Source organism: Typopeltis vanoorti, chromosome 20 (assembly GCF_054136105.1).
Source record: "Typopeltis vanoorti isolate ZY-2024b chromosome 20, IOZ_Tvanoo_1.0, whole genome shotgun sequence".
Lineage (NCBI taxonomy): Eukaryota > Metazoa > Arthropoda > Arachnida > Uropygi > Thelyphonidae > Typopeltis > Typopeltis vanoorti.
This window is the reverse complement of record NC_143568.1, coordinates 570,587-586,210: the sequence shown is the minus strand read 5'-3', so window position 1 is coordinate 586,210 and position 15,624 is coordinate 570,587. Positions and strand designations below refer to the sequence as shown.

Sequence of the window (15,624 nt, the reverse complement as noted above, 5' to 3'; positions counted from 1 at the left end):
TAAACATAATGTGATCTCATCCTACGTTAAATTGATAGGCATTTACCTTAGCCCATACCTATTATACTTATTTATCTATTATATTACCCCCCCCCCCCCCCAGTTTGAATCGTCAAGGGAATATCAACAGGTTAGCCTATATATAGCCCAATAATAATTTTGGGCTAGTGGCGTGAAGTTGTACGTTAGTTTTTGCTTGTATGTGACATGTAAAGCAACTTGAGGTTTACTTACGTAATTGTCTTTTAATTTGCGGAGTGTGTACGTTGTGGGTTCCTTATTTAATGTGTCTGAAATAAGTGTTTTTCTTGATTTTTAGTGAATCATATACATTTTAAAATGTATGATGCCGAAGAGGGTATGTATGTTTATAAAACACAGCTTTAGAATATAATACAATGTATTTTAGAGTCTGTAATGCGTCTCTGGAGATTGTTATAACACGATCACCGTAGTAGTAATAAAGATTATTCCTTTTTTTTTCTTAAAAAAACAAAACACACAAAAAACAATTACGTAGTTTCTTACATTTTTTTTTTTGACCTCGTTAGTTCTCTCTGGCTTAAATATTTTAATGTAGCAGAATCTTCTAGCTTTAGAACTCTTTGAGTTTTAACTTGTAGTCATGTAGCAGAATATCAGGAACAATTATAGAAGTGCATTCTCTATGTTTTAGCATTAGGTGAATTGTTGATCTTTCCACAGTGATCTCTATAAGTGTATAGTGAAAGTCTATCACCTTGTAGGTATTGATCACTGTGAACTAGAGTTGGACATCATGGGTTTTCATGGCATCCCCATTTCTTACGATATCAGTAATTGTGGTATTCGTTGTCCCTCAGGTTGCATTTCAATGTGTAAGATCGGTTTTGCCCTTTATCATTAAACTTTGTGACTAATTCTTGGGTGCACAGTACTCCCATTCCTTTGCCTACTGTCTTCTATATAACAGTGAACCTTCTCCTGTTGACTGCAAATCCAATCCAGAATTTTTTGATGAAAATGCATTGTACTTCTCAAATGAAAATCGTACACTACATAAACAAACTTCTAGAACATTGACTTAAATTCAAGTTCAAAACTTAAATTTAAATTCAAATGAATTTTGACTTAAATTCAAAACCATACAGCAGTATGGGTTTTGAATTTGAAATATATTTGAATTTGAATTTTGAATCAAAGACAGGGACTGTCACAATGAAAATTAAATTATCACTCATATAAAAATTACATCTCTCTTTCTATTTGATACATGTGGTGAATAAATTTTGTCATTTTATTTAATGTAGGTCATCTGAATTCTTCCTTATACTCTTTGACATATAATAGCAAATAAACATATTTCATCCTCTTGGCCTCTGCTTACATCAGATAGCCACTCAAATGGCTTCAGTTATTCTGCTATCATTCTGTTCCCTGTAATGAAAGATTTTTGTCTCCTTCACTATCCTTAACATTTGAGGTTTTTTTTTTTTTTTAAACATGATGCAGACAATAAATATCCATACATAATTATTTTTCTTGGGCATCTCCTTGAGTCAGAGACTTATCCCACTCTTACTATTCTTCATACAATATTTATTACACCTCTCTCTTTTGCTTACAAAGCTCTTACACTCACCTCTGGTAATCATTCCACCATTCACCATCCTCCAAAGCAAGCAATCTAGTTTTAACTCCCTTTCTAATAACACTCATATAATTTCCAGGAGGGGAGCCCTTGATCTCTCCCTCCCTTCCATCTGCTAAAGTTATGTTTTTATGATAACTCATATAGCATTCCATTGGCTTGCCACAACCTTGTTCATTGCCTCTGGATCATCTTCACCATTTCCTCATTTCCATGGAATCCAGGCAACCAGAGCTGCATGCTGTAGTTCAGATGTGGCCTTATTTTAAAGCCTTTGCAATATGGCTTCTAAACTTTAATTCCTTATCCACAGTCACCCTTTAGTGACTGTGGATAGGGAATTAAAGTTTAGAACTAAACTCTTTGGTGCAGCAAAAGATAACCATTATCAGTAATTTGGAGGTGCTGTGTGAATGTATTAGAACTGTATTATTTTGGTGTGATGATGATAATAATAATAAAAAAACTATTTCATTTTATTAAATATGCAGAAATTTGATTTTAAGACAAACATGATTTTGTTGTCAATTAGTACAAATGAGTATATAAATTACTGATTAAATAATATTTTTATTGTAGAACCCTATGAAGAGGATGATTCAGAGGAAATTACTCCCGATTTGTGGCAGGAAGCATGTTGGGTTGTTATTAGTGCCTATTTTGATGAAAAAGGCTTGGTTAGACAGCAGTTAGATTCTTTTGATGAATTCATTCAAATGTCGGTTCAGAGAATTGTTGAGGATACACCACAGATAGATCTACAAGCTGAAGCTCAGCATACCTCAGGAGAAATAGAAAACCCTGTGAGTTCATCTGCTGCAGAAGCAGAATTTCTAATTATTAGTTTTTCAAGGATTTTTAATTAAAATTACAGTGCACGTTTCATGTATCTATAATCTCACTAATGATAACGTGCATGTTATCTTTCATATTTGTTTTGTTTCAGATTTTCTTATAATGCTAAAATAAGAATCAGAATTTTCCATTTTGTTTGTTTATTCCACTTGGATGTGAGAAATCAAAAATAAAATTAGTATATTTTATGGTTACAGTTACTCAATTTTATTATCACTGATGTTCATAGATTATTACCTCCCCACGAATAAATAAATGACCATATACATCACACATCACTCCCCCCCCCCACAGTGCTCTAACAGACCTTTACTAGTGATCTGTTTTTTACTTTAGCAAAGAAGTAAACCATGTGAATACATTCAAATGCATACACATACAGTTTTGTCTTTTTGCCTGCTTTTGTTCTGCCTATAAAAACGGTTCTTGTAGTAAGTTGTGCATCACTTTTCCTATGAAGTTATGTAAAAAATTATTCAATATTTGAATGTTACTTATGAGAAGCTTGACTGGGGGAAAAAATATAATTGATGTTTTACTCTTTTTGAAAAACTGCAAAGAAGGTGGGAATTTTAGAAAATCTGAGTAGGACATAAGATCAAAAAAAGCTAGTCTTAAAGTATCATTTTGAAATTAAGTTAGCAAAAACTGGTATAAAATAAAGTATCTTTTTTATTATTAGATGAATATGACATAAATTGTATTTACATAAGTGCTAATACAAAAAAATACTTTTTAAGAACAAAATGTCAAATGATTTTATGTAATTTCGTCATTATTGATTGAAAGAAATCAAAGGATGTAATTTCAGCATCTCATAATAATTGCTATGTAGAAAAAGCAGTTTTATGCTGAATTTCTTATTGTTTTGCTGAGAAAGATACATATTTTTTTGACTGCTAAAAACACAACTTGAACCTAATTCTGTAGGTTCGTGTTATTTGTTAGTATAGTAGTTACTCATACAATGACAGGATTTTTATTTATTTATATAGGTGCATGAGTCCGCACGGTTAGCCTAGTGGCTGTGCGCTTCGCAACCATATGCCTGGGGAAGGAGTGTCCTAGGTTCAATTCCCGTCGGTGACGTGAGAAGCTGAAGGATCTTCCTCAGCCATAGCCAAGTTAGCCGGTCTTCGGCGTGGACAACAGGGTTTTTTCCTCAGTTTATTCTGGGGGTTTTCATCCCACAAAGCAGGCAAACTGGCCTTGAGAACTCAACACTACAGGCCATAGGATACACCGGGGCATAAAGCTGACCACCTTATCCTGTAAACGGAGTGAGGTCCGATGATCAATGGACCCTCGACACCGCAAGGTAAAAGAGGGTATAAGGAAGATGAGATGAGATAGGTGCATGTTTGTTTATATATGCTTATAGATTATGATATCATTCAGTGTGAACAGTTGCTGGCAAAAGATCATGGATGTTGCTGTGGAAGTAATCAGAGTTGACAGTACACTTAAGTGCATTGAAGATGATAGGTGTAACTGACAGCAAGTTAGTGGTGGTGAGTGGCAAGACAGCAGATGTACAAGGTAGTGAAAATGTGATTGGCATAATGGCAGTAAGAAGGTGATTGAAGAGATGAATACAAAGTTTTTAAAAATGAGGCAAGAGATTAAACATATGCAGAATGAACTGAAGATAATTACAGATTTGCATGGAAATGCAAGGAACATGGGACAATTGATGGCCTTTTGACAACTATCTTAGGCAGATAGTATATAACAGAGGATCAAGGGTTTTGGATTTGATTATCTCATTAGAAATATTATTGTAAATGAAGTGTCCAGTCTTCCTTAAGTTGATGAAAGTGACTGAAGTGATCGCTTGTGTAGTAGCCAGCCATATCAGAACTTTTCTGAGAAAGGGTTATCTGCAGAACTATAAGATGGGTGATTATTACTAACTCAGGAGGTGGCTTGCAGTGATATCATGGAATGAGTAATTGGATGAGAAGGAAATCATTGTTGCTTGGTCCTTACTCAGCAACTATCTGACATGGACAATGACTGATTGTATTCCAAAGGTCAGGAAATTAAATAAGGTAGGTGTGAAATGGATAACTGAAGAGGTGATGCATGCAATCTGGAAGAAAGAGGCATTGTGTGAAGGCAGCACAAGATGAGTGGCACTACTCGGTTACATGAGGAGTACAAAGAGCAAGCAAACACAATGACGTAGGTGAAAGTACCAAAAGTGCAGTATGATTTAGCAAATGAGGTTAAAACAAATCATAGGGAGTTTGTTCAATATGTGGCCAGTAAAAGGAAGAATGATTATGAAAGGATGATGTTGATCAGTGATAATGGTAGAATGACAACCAGCCACTGTAGAGGATATAGTAGAGGTGTTAAATTGTGAATGAAGCTATGTTATGTAATTTAATTTTTTTCATTCACATTTAACATTGCTTATTAAATATTAATCATGGCTTATATAAAATTATTTATTATTCCCTAATTGAGAATTACTAATTGAATATTTATTCAAAACCTGATCTATTATTAGTTATAAAATAATAAAATGTGTAGAATTTTGTATAACCAAATATGTATGATGTAACGTAAAGTGTTATTTTATATTTAACTGTATACGTAATTAAAAAGTTGAAGAAATAGCTTAAATATTCTGTTGTTCTTATTTGTGAAATATTTAATGTTATGTAATCACTGTAGTAGTAGTAAAAGAGCATACATTACATTAGCGAAATGTTTACGCTTAGTCTGTTGTCATGGAGACGCACGCGTAAACAACCACGAGTGGAGTAGAGCGTGGCGTTCGAACGTAAGGTGGGAGTGAAGGTCATAGATAGAAACAAAAAGGAGAAGGAAGGTCATAGATAGAGAAGACAGAGAAAGGGAGAGAAGAATTATTATTAAGCGAGGGAGGAGAGAGTTTTGCGGGACCAAGATTATAAGATCCTTAGGGCAGAAATTTTTGAAAATAGTGTTCGGAAGTGAACCAATAAGTAGTGAATCATAAAGTTTAATATTATAAGTGAAGTCAGCTGTTGTTATGAAGAAAGGTTAACATCGTGATCAGATAAAAAGGAAACTGGACAGTCAATGCGAAAATTCTGATTAGTTCCAGTTAATCTGGATTACGATTAAATTCTATGTTGCCCTAGGAAAAGGTTATATTGATTACTTGGAGAAAAGTGAACAAGAAAAGATATCAGTACCTAATTACTGTTGTTTGGAATAGTGAAGTGCGACTAGCAGTAGTACAGTTTAAACTGTGGAGAATATTTATTATGTGTGTTCCGCTAACGTTAATTAAGTTAATTCGTAAGTGCTCTCTCAATAATTTGATGTATTGAAGAATCTGTCTGGTAAGAGTAGCTGTATAAGTTTTTCTATTCTAGCTTTAACTGTGATATATCTCTGATGCTCAAGGACCGGAATACATTTGTTTGGAATATTGCTTACATAGAGTATTGCCTGCTGTGAATATAAACATTGAGCTGATAGATTTGTGAAGACTGATTAAATGTGAAGTTGTTATATTAACTTGAGATAAGAAGATTTGTGTTTTTGAGACTGTGAATTGTAAATGGAAGTTAGAACATTGATTTAGCATGAGTGACCTGAGAAGTTGTATTAAGTTAATTGTATAGTTCCATTTTAAAATAGAGTTTTTGTATTTGTTAACCATATCATATATTAAATGTTTTATTTTGTTGATCTAAATATTGTGTTTGCCTGAATTCCTTTTTATTGCACCGTTCATAAACATTCGAATCTAGCGGGAACCCGAGTAAAAATGATAATAAATAATTCGGCCTAATGAGATGACTGCTAACTAATTAAGAATTGATCCTACTATTTATATAGACTAATCTAAGAATAGGGTGGCGCAGTATAAATATAAATTTCCCTACTTTTGGATCGGTGATCACTTCGCAATTAGTTGTTTTATTAATAAGAGTGACTTGAAACAAGATGGCGGATTTAGAACATTACATGAAAAGGTCCGTCACAACAGAGGTGTTAAATCAGCAGTTCATTAAAGTAATCCATCTTTGTGAATGTAACATAATGCAGAACTCGAGAGCAGTGGGAAGGGATAAGAACCACTGATGGTGTGTGAGCTGGAGGAATATGAGGACTTGAGTTAAACTTGATGTCAATAAGGCCACCATAGGACTTGATGGTATATCATCACTTGTCTTGAGAGAATGTTCCAGACAGTTAACAGCTTTAACTTACCTTTTTAACATGAGTCTTAGATTGACCCAAATTCCAAAGGAGTGGAAAGAAGGCAAAATTATTTCACTTCATAAAGGGGAGGAGATAAAACTAAGGCTTCAAATTATAGGTCAGTCTGCTTGTCTGGAGTTGTGGTCAAGGTATTAGAGAAGCTAGTGAAGATAAGAATTCAGAACTGGATTGACAGCAGCAGAATACTTTTTCATGTACAGCATGGATTTGTTAAAGGAAAATTGTGTTTTAGCAGTCTGCTTACTTATTTATTATTTTATTTTACTACTTATTATAACAAGATGACAAATATGTTGGACAAAGGGGATACACACACAGTGATATATTTAGATTTTGCAACACTCTTCAATAGATTGCCACATGACAAGCTGGTGATCAAATTGGAACAGATGGGGCTGGATGGTAGATGAATGCATTGGATTGGAACATTCCCTCTGGTAGATATTCCAGAAAAGGAAAGTCACTAGTGGTGTGGCCTGGGATCTGTTTTGGGACCATTATTGTTTTTTGTAATGACATTGGAAGCGGGCTTGAATGGTGATTGTGCAGTTGTTTGGAGCTGGTAAGGGTGGGGGGAGCTATAAGTAGAGCAGATGTGGTAGCATTGCAAAAGGACTGGAATAGACAGAGTGAATGGGCATGTATGTGGGGATGATATTTCAGTAAGCAAAGTGTAAAGTTTGAAAATTTGGGAAGCAAAGATGGGATGCCAAGTATAAGATTGGGGGATATCTTAGAGTAGGTGTGAAGAGATGTAGGATCTGGGAGTGATAGTGGACAGCGACCTGAAATTTCAGGGACAATTTTGTTAAAATATTGAGGGCAACAGCAGATTATGATAATGATGTGGAGAACACTGACATGTAGAAATAAGGATGTTATGATTCCATTGTACAAAGCTTTGATCAGATTACATGTGGATTACTGTGCATAGATTTGGTTGTCTGGCTTTCAAAAGGATGATTAGTTGTTGGAGAGGGTTGAAAGACGATTGATGCAGTCAGTTTTTCTGGTTTCTGGAATGTGAAATGTGAGGACAGATTGAGAGAATGCAAATTTCAGAGCCCAGTGGATAGAAGGAGGGGGAGACATTATCGAGGCATATAATTTGATAAGGGATAATCACTAGATTAATATGAATGAGACTTTTTATACAATGGTTGGAGACATGGGGAGAGCAAGAGGCCATCCCTGGAAGCTGTATAAGGAGGGTCTAAGCAAGTAGAAATGAGGAGTAGATTTTTGCATGGAGAGTGATGGGTAATTGGAATGCATTGCCTGAAAGTGTGGTGAGTGCAGAGATAATGAATGCATTTAAGTCAACATATGATGAGCTGTTCATGTGAGAAAGGGACCTCCCATGATGAGTCTCTTGGTTACAAGGAGTTCAGATGATAATAATAATATATATATATATATATATATATGGTGTAACTCCACAGTGTATCAGTTGTTAATGATTGTGCTGTTTAGTTGGAAAGACCCGGGTTTGAATTCTACCTAGGTTGCAAAAACTTTTAAGATAGTTTCATCTGAAGGTTGAAAGTACTTATCATAGCCGGTCTCCTACATAGGTTGTGGAGTTTTCATCTTTTCAACAAACTAGCCTGAGAATACGTGATTGACAGTATGTACATACAATCGTATCTACATAGACTGCTATGTAGATACAATTAATGGGTCTGCCAAAGTATTAATTGGACTTATATGATTTCAGATTACTTGACTATGATAGGTCATCAGGTATAACATGTTAAGGGACAGATGAAGGATATATTTCTTATGCAACTCACCATCTTTTATGAACATATACATGTACATTTTCAGTAAGTAATATCACTAAAATGGATTAGATAGATAGAAAGAAATTTATAGCAGCCCAATCAGTTTCCTGATATTAGAACTTAGTTTTATTTGTTGGATCCACTGGTCTAGACACTAATCTTCGAGTGTTGTTGTTGTGTGAATTTGAAAGTATCACGTTCCTTTTTTTATTACATCAGAATTAAAAGTTTCTGTAATTTTCATTCCTTTTAGCCACGATATCTTCTGAAGTTTGAACAGATTTATCTCTCAAAGCCAACACATTGGGAAAAAGATGGTGCACCTTGTCCTATGATGCCAAATGAAGCAAGACTTAGAAATTTAACGTAAGTAGTGTTGCTGATTGCATTGAAAGGTATTATTGTATACATACGATCAAAAGAATTTCCTTTAACTTTTCATTCTTATTAATTTAAACCTTCTGATTTTATTTTTTACAAAGTGTATTAGGCATAAAACTACAAGAAAACCTCGCTTAACGCAAATTTGATATGCGCGATAATCAGTTAGCACGATTGAATGAAATGATACAATTTCCGTCTTTAAGCAAGTGATTAATCAGTTAACGCAATTTTTTTATGTTATGCGAAATTTTTCGTTACGTGAAATTTTTTGTTGCCAATCTGCAGCGAATGAAAGGGTCCTGGTAATACAATGATTGTGCAAAACCTGGCATACAGCAAGTCTACAATTTTTACTATATTAAATAAGAGCAATGAATACAAAGAACAAGGAAAAGTTGCTACTACTTCTTTAAGCATGCAGATCACCTGAAATAGAAGCCATTTAATGATCGAGAAGGAATGTCTTCTATCACTCTGGATTGAGGATTATAACCAAAAAAGAATACCCCTTAGTACAGGGAATATTCAGGCAAAAGTTCTCAATATCTTTACCTCATTGAAAGAGACCAACTTTCAAGAGAAATGTGAAAGCTTTACTGCGTGTTTAGGATGGTTTGACCATTTTTATAATCGAACTGGACTGCATAACATAAGAATAACTGAGGAATCTGCTAGTACTAATAAAGGTTCTGTGGCCAAGTTTCCTGAAGAATTGCAAAGGATAATTCAGTAGGGTGATTATGATGATCGGCAAATAATCAACATTGACGAAATTGGTCTCTTTTGGAAGCGTATGCCAACAAAAACTTTCCTAGCTAAAACTGAAGTATCAACCGGGATACAAAGTTTCTAATGATCATCTTACACTTTTGTTAGAAGGCAATGCAGAAGGCGACTTTAAACTCAAGCCTATGTTAGTTCATGTACAAAATCCAAGATCTAACATTATTGAAGAAATTAGCACAATTGGAAAAGAACTTGGATTTAATGAACTGGATAATGAAGATGTGAGAAACTTGCTTAATTCCCATTCAGAACATTTAAGCGAGAATGATCTCCTTCAACTGGAAGAATAGCGTGCATATGAAGAAGAAGAAGATAGGAGTGCGAACAAGAAGAGAATGTTACGACTAAGAAGTTAACTGCAAAAGAACTTGAACTAGTTTTAAATCACATTGAGTATTCTAAGGAAATTTTGTTTGATGCTGATCCTTATAATAAATTTAGTTTAATCCTTTATCCAAGTGTGAGCAAACAAAATTTGTGCCTGAAAATATCTTCAGGACTGAGGAAAGGTAGTGCAACACCAGGCAACTCAGAGCTAAGGTGGACCAAGCTATCATCACTCCTATCTCGGTATCTCCCATAATGCAAAACACATCTCCTTGCGGATATGTATAATCTTATGCATTAAGGGAAGGGCCACTACCATGTTGCACTACCTTTGCTCAGTCCTGAAGATATTTTCAAGCGCAGACTTTGTTTGCTCACACTTCATCATCATCAAATTCCTGACATTCCTGCCCTCAAGGAGTGTACAGGATATGATAGTACTACATGAAAAATTTACATCATTACTAACTTCCTATCTACAATTTTCCTCCAAATCAGTCTGTTACTTGTCAAGACTCCAATATTAGTATTATCAGATCTAATATTTCTATCGTCTAAGGCACATTGTACCATATCAATCCACCTATATCTTGGTCTTCCTCTGGGTCGTTTTCCTGCCAACCTGGCAGAGAACACTTGTTTTACTAATCTTTCCTTGCCCATTCTGTTTAAGTGACCATACCACCTGAGATTAGCTCTGCTAACGCATTCCTGGATACTGACAATGTCAAGTTCTTTCCTAATATAATCGTTTTTAATATGATATTTCTATTGATGCCATCTGTTCACGCCTCTAATCTTTCTCAGGACTCTCATATCTGCGGTATCTAGTCTTTGGTCAAATGTTTTACTTCTGACCCAGCTCTCAGATCCATAAGTTAAAACTGGTTTGAACACTGTCTTGTATACAGCTAATTTAGTGTTCTGACTAATTTCTCTCTTATTCCATATGAATTTATTCAATTGACTTCCTACCATACCAGCTTTGTTAATTCTATCGTCTATATTCCATATTTAATTTACCATCTTCACTAAAAATCGTGCCTAAGTAGCTGAAATGTTTTACTTGTTCTATAGGTTCTCCATTCACAATGCAGTTGACATTTTTGACAATTCTACCTATTTTCATTGTCTTTTTCTTTTTAATGCTGACCTTCATACCATATCTCTTACAACAGTTATTCAATTTAGTCAGGGAATCTTGCAAACTTGTAGTGGATTTATTTAGTAGTATGACATCGTCTGCATAAAGCAAAGAGCTGACATTAACATCTCCAATTCTGATTAATTCTGATATCATGTTTAATACCACTTTCCTTCATAATGTAATCCATATGGATAATGAATAACAGAGGGAATAATGTACATCCTTGTCTCACACCAGATTTAACATTAAACCATCTTCCTGCACTTCCTTCATTTCTAACTGTTGACTTACAACTCAAATAAAGACTAAGTATTGCTTGATATAATGTCCCCTTGACACCATATAACTGTAGCATATTGAATAGTTTCTCTCTCTCTCTGGTCATATGCCTTTTCCAGATCTACAAAACTTAAAACAGATCTTTGTTATATTCCCATGCTTTCTCAACTATTTGAGAAAGCATGGGAAAATTCTTCACCAAGCTTCTCTTCCCCAATCCTTCTCAACCGTTTCTCAAGTATACTTGTATATATCTTAGCAGGAACACTCAGTACAAAAATACCTCTGTAATTCCCACATTCAGTTTTATTTCCCTTTTTATATATGGGTACTATGAGAGCTCTACTCCAATCATCTGGAATTCGTCCCTCTCTCCAGGCATTCTGAACTATGCAGTGCAGTGCAGCCACTGTAAGACTTTTATACCTCCATACATGAGCATTTCTGGTTGAATATCATTTACTCCTGCTGCCTTTCCACATTTCAGGCTTTTGATGGCTTTTTCTACTTCAAGTACGGATATGCATTCCTGACTGCATGCTTGGTCAGTGCTATTTTATCACTGTGCTGTCATCATTGCTTGTTTCATTTAGCACTTTTTTTGAAGTAATTACCCCATACTTCAAGGATATCTTTTTATTCAGTTTTCATATCACCTTTATCATCTCTAATTCCTTTTACAGCACTCTTTCCTCCATTTCTGAGCTTCTTCAACTTTCTTCAAGAATATCTTGCCACCCTCTTGATATTTATTTTCTATGTTCTTACCAAAATCTTCCAATGACTTTTGTTTAGCTAGTTTTACACAGTGTTAGCTTTCTTACATTTCTGCCTGTATTTTTCTAAGAGTACAAGGTGACTTATTTGCTAGAAACTTTCGATGTGCTTTCTTCTTTTCCTTCACTGCCTCTTTAACTTCCTGTGTCCACCATGGAGTTCTGATTTTTCTATCCTTGCAGACAACCTCAGCACATGCCTCTCTGGCTGAATCAATCAGGGTTTTCTTCAAGGCTTGCAACTGAATCTCGAAGGTTTGGTTCCTGTTCTGAAACTCTTTCATTATTTCTTCAATAATCTTTGTGTATTTTAGTCTACAGTTCACATCTGAGAGCTGCTCAACTTTTATTTGCTTTAAAACTTTCTTACATGTTATTCTTTTCAATATGGTATTCAACTTTATCCTGCTCAAAACTAAATAGTGATCGCTTCCAATTTCAAATCCTCTATACACTTTGGTGTCCTGCACCAGGGAGAAAGTATCACTATCAACAATAACATAGTCAATGAGACTTTTTTTATTCCTTGCCTCTTCTCTCCATGTGAATTTGTGCACATTTTTATGTTGGAACATGGTGTTAGTAATAACCAGTCCATGTCCTGAGCAGAAATTCAACGGGTATTTGCCATTATTATTGCTCTTTTCTCCAAATTTTCTCAAAATATTTTTGTATGTCTGACAATCATTTCCTACTCTGCTATTTAGATCCCCAACAAGGACCAACTTTTCCTCTTTTGTTGTTTCAGTTGCTTTTTATAAAGCATCAAAAAAAAATTCCTTCACTTCTACTTTAGTAGAACATTCTGTGGGACCATAGGCACAAATAAGTCTCATTGTCCAATTCTCCATTCTGATATTTGCCCACATCACTCGAGACTGCCTGCCATTCAAGAAGATTAGCCTTGTATTTAGTGTTGAATACTATGGTTACTCCTTCTTTTCTTTGATTGTCATTGCCTGAAATTAACATTTTGTATTTATTGCTCAGAAAGATCTCATCAGTTTTTGTCTTTTTTGTTTCAGTCACCAGTATAATGTCAATCTGGTACTTATCTAATTCCTCAGCTAGCTCCATTTCTTTGCCATTCAGGCTTCTTATGTTGATAGTACCGATCGTTAACTCTGGTGATGTTGAGTTGGGGTGTGCTTTCAGATTTGTTCCAGTAGCTGACTTTTCGCTGTTCGCCCTGATTCCCTGGCAAAAACAACAGTGGCCTTGTTTAACCAGGCGATGCCCCAGCTGGCATGAAATTTTGTCATGTTGTACCATCATTTTTTATATTGGTTTAAGCCAATAAGAATACAATTTGTTCGGCTAAATCCCGAATTGCCAGCCCATCCTTGTTCGTTCAGTATCCAGGTAGATACCCACCAGGGTGTACCACGAGAAGGTGAGGATTGGACATTAGGTCGGAAGCCCTTGTCGGTTCTCTGCATTCCTTTAAAGGCTATGTGAGGTCTCCTCTCAGTTATACAGCCCTTAAGCACCCCTTGCTCGCCCTTTGATGAACGATTAAACTAAATTTATTATAGTCTAACCAAGTGCAAAATAACCTTGTAACAAATTTCAAAATGCTGATCCTGATATGGAATGAAGTTTCGAAGTCCACCCAAATCTTGATAAAGCGATCGCCAGCTATTGCAAACTGCATGAGAAGATGATAAAGTCGAGCACAATTCAAACATCTTTATGTAAATTTTTTTTTGTAAAAAAAAAAAAAAAGTAGCTCAATCAAATGTTTAGACATTAAAAATAAAAGAAATTTAGGCAATTGATTTTTATTAACTTTGATGATTTTATCCTCTAATATAGATTATACTGTAATTTTTTTTTTCCTCCAAATTTATGCGAACTGATATATGAATATAATTATTCCTATTCTTTTTTGCATTCGCTTAATGCGATTTTGCTTAGTGTGCATTAATTGATGGATTAATAATTGCATTAAGCGAGGTTTTCTTGTATAATCGAGAAAATAAGTCATTGTTGCTTTCCTTTGCTGAATATCAAAGAAGCTGTATTACTAGTTATTACAAATATCTGAGTTTAAGTTTTGGTGTTAGTTTGAGTATTGTAAGTGGTTTACTTGACTTTGAGAATGAATTGGACTGTTAGGATGAAGAAAAAGAATCTGAGTATTAGTGTAAGAAAATTGATAATAGAATGGTCTCAGTCTTATCTGCTTTGGCCATAATTCAAAGAAACAACTCTATCTATGCAATGATATTGGAGCAATTGAGTAAAAAAGAACATTGTGATTTGGTTGAGGAGGGGATAAAAAAAAAAGACGAGTGCCGATAATGAATGTAGAGCAGAAGAACATAGGTGAGAGTTTGTGTGAATGAAGTTATTACATGACACCTCCAAGGAGTCCTTGAACTCATCGTGGGAATGCACATTGCTACTCAACGACTCACCATCTCATCTACTTAATCCTCCTACTACACACACTGTGACACTACCACCATTAACATGCATTGCCATCTGCTGCCCACCACCAGTAGTAATTTTTCGCTGAAAATTGCATGTGTTCCGTTGGCCAATTTGCCATTATGCAGGATAAAAAAACCCGAGTTTCATGGAGGAAAAAATCCTGCTATCTCCATACCTTTTACAAGTTATATATCTGTTGAACCACAACCATCTTCAGAATGCTTTTTTACAATTCTTGAATTTGAAGAATTTGTTGATTATCTAGCATCTCTTACCTCTTCTAATGAATTACTCAATTAATAATGCAGCAGCTTTGAAGAATTACTTTCTCCATTTGTTACTATCTAATTAATTTATTGGTGAGTATAGAATCAGTGTAGATGTTTCATTATTTATTACATTATAGTACTGTATAATAACTTTGTTGTAATTTGTACATTGTATTATTTCATTATAAATGAAGGGTAAAATTAGTTAAAGGTTTTAGCAAAACCGATACCTCAAAAACATTTTAGCATTCAGGAATAATATCTTTACCTATTATTCCTAATAATACATTAGGAATAATATGGTTAATAATAATAACCATATCTTTATGGTTCATGTAGTGATTTCTGACTTATAACCTTTTAGACTTCTGATTAGATCATTAGAACTTCACCCTGTCTGTAGTTGAGGACTGACGATACTTTTTAATGTTATGTATGTAATGTTTTTTTGTTCTCACTCATATGCATGCATATACCCATGCCTCATTTCAGCTTAACCCTTTAACTGCTTAGAACGTATTATTATGGACTCGGAAATACACGCCTGCTTTGCTGAGCCCATATGTGTATGGTTGGTGCGCCTTCCATATTCAGACAAATTTTTAGTATGGAAAGATCGTCGTAAGATATTTAAACTTTAACTTCGCAGGTAGGTTCCTCCATGTATTGCCAACCAATTGAAGTTTATTTGACTTGGGTTTCTGTTCTTGTATGACATCTAAAG

At 34.8% G+C, this 15,624-nt stretch overlaps 1 protein-coding gene across 1 annotated transcript in view; it reads left to right on the top strand.

Annotated features, from left to right (window-relative positions):
* The first annotated feature begins 213 nt into the window (after positions 1 to 213).
* Positions 214 to 15,624, top strand: part of Polr2B (RNA polymerase II subunit RpII140) — a 203,190-nt gene continuing 187,779 nt past the window's right edge. The window contains exons 1-3 of the mRNA XM_090409695.1: positions 214 to 358; positions 2,210 to 2,433; positions 8,750 to 8,862. Coding sequence (XP_090265821.1) covers positions 340 to 358; positions 2,210 to 2,433; positions 8,750 to 8,862 — 356 coding nt within the window. The 5' untranslated portion in view covers positions 214 to 339. The remainder of the gene's footprint in view (positions 359 to 2,209; positions 2,434 to 8,749; positions 8,863 to 15,624) is intronic.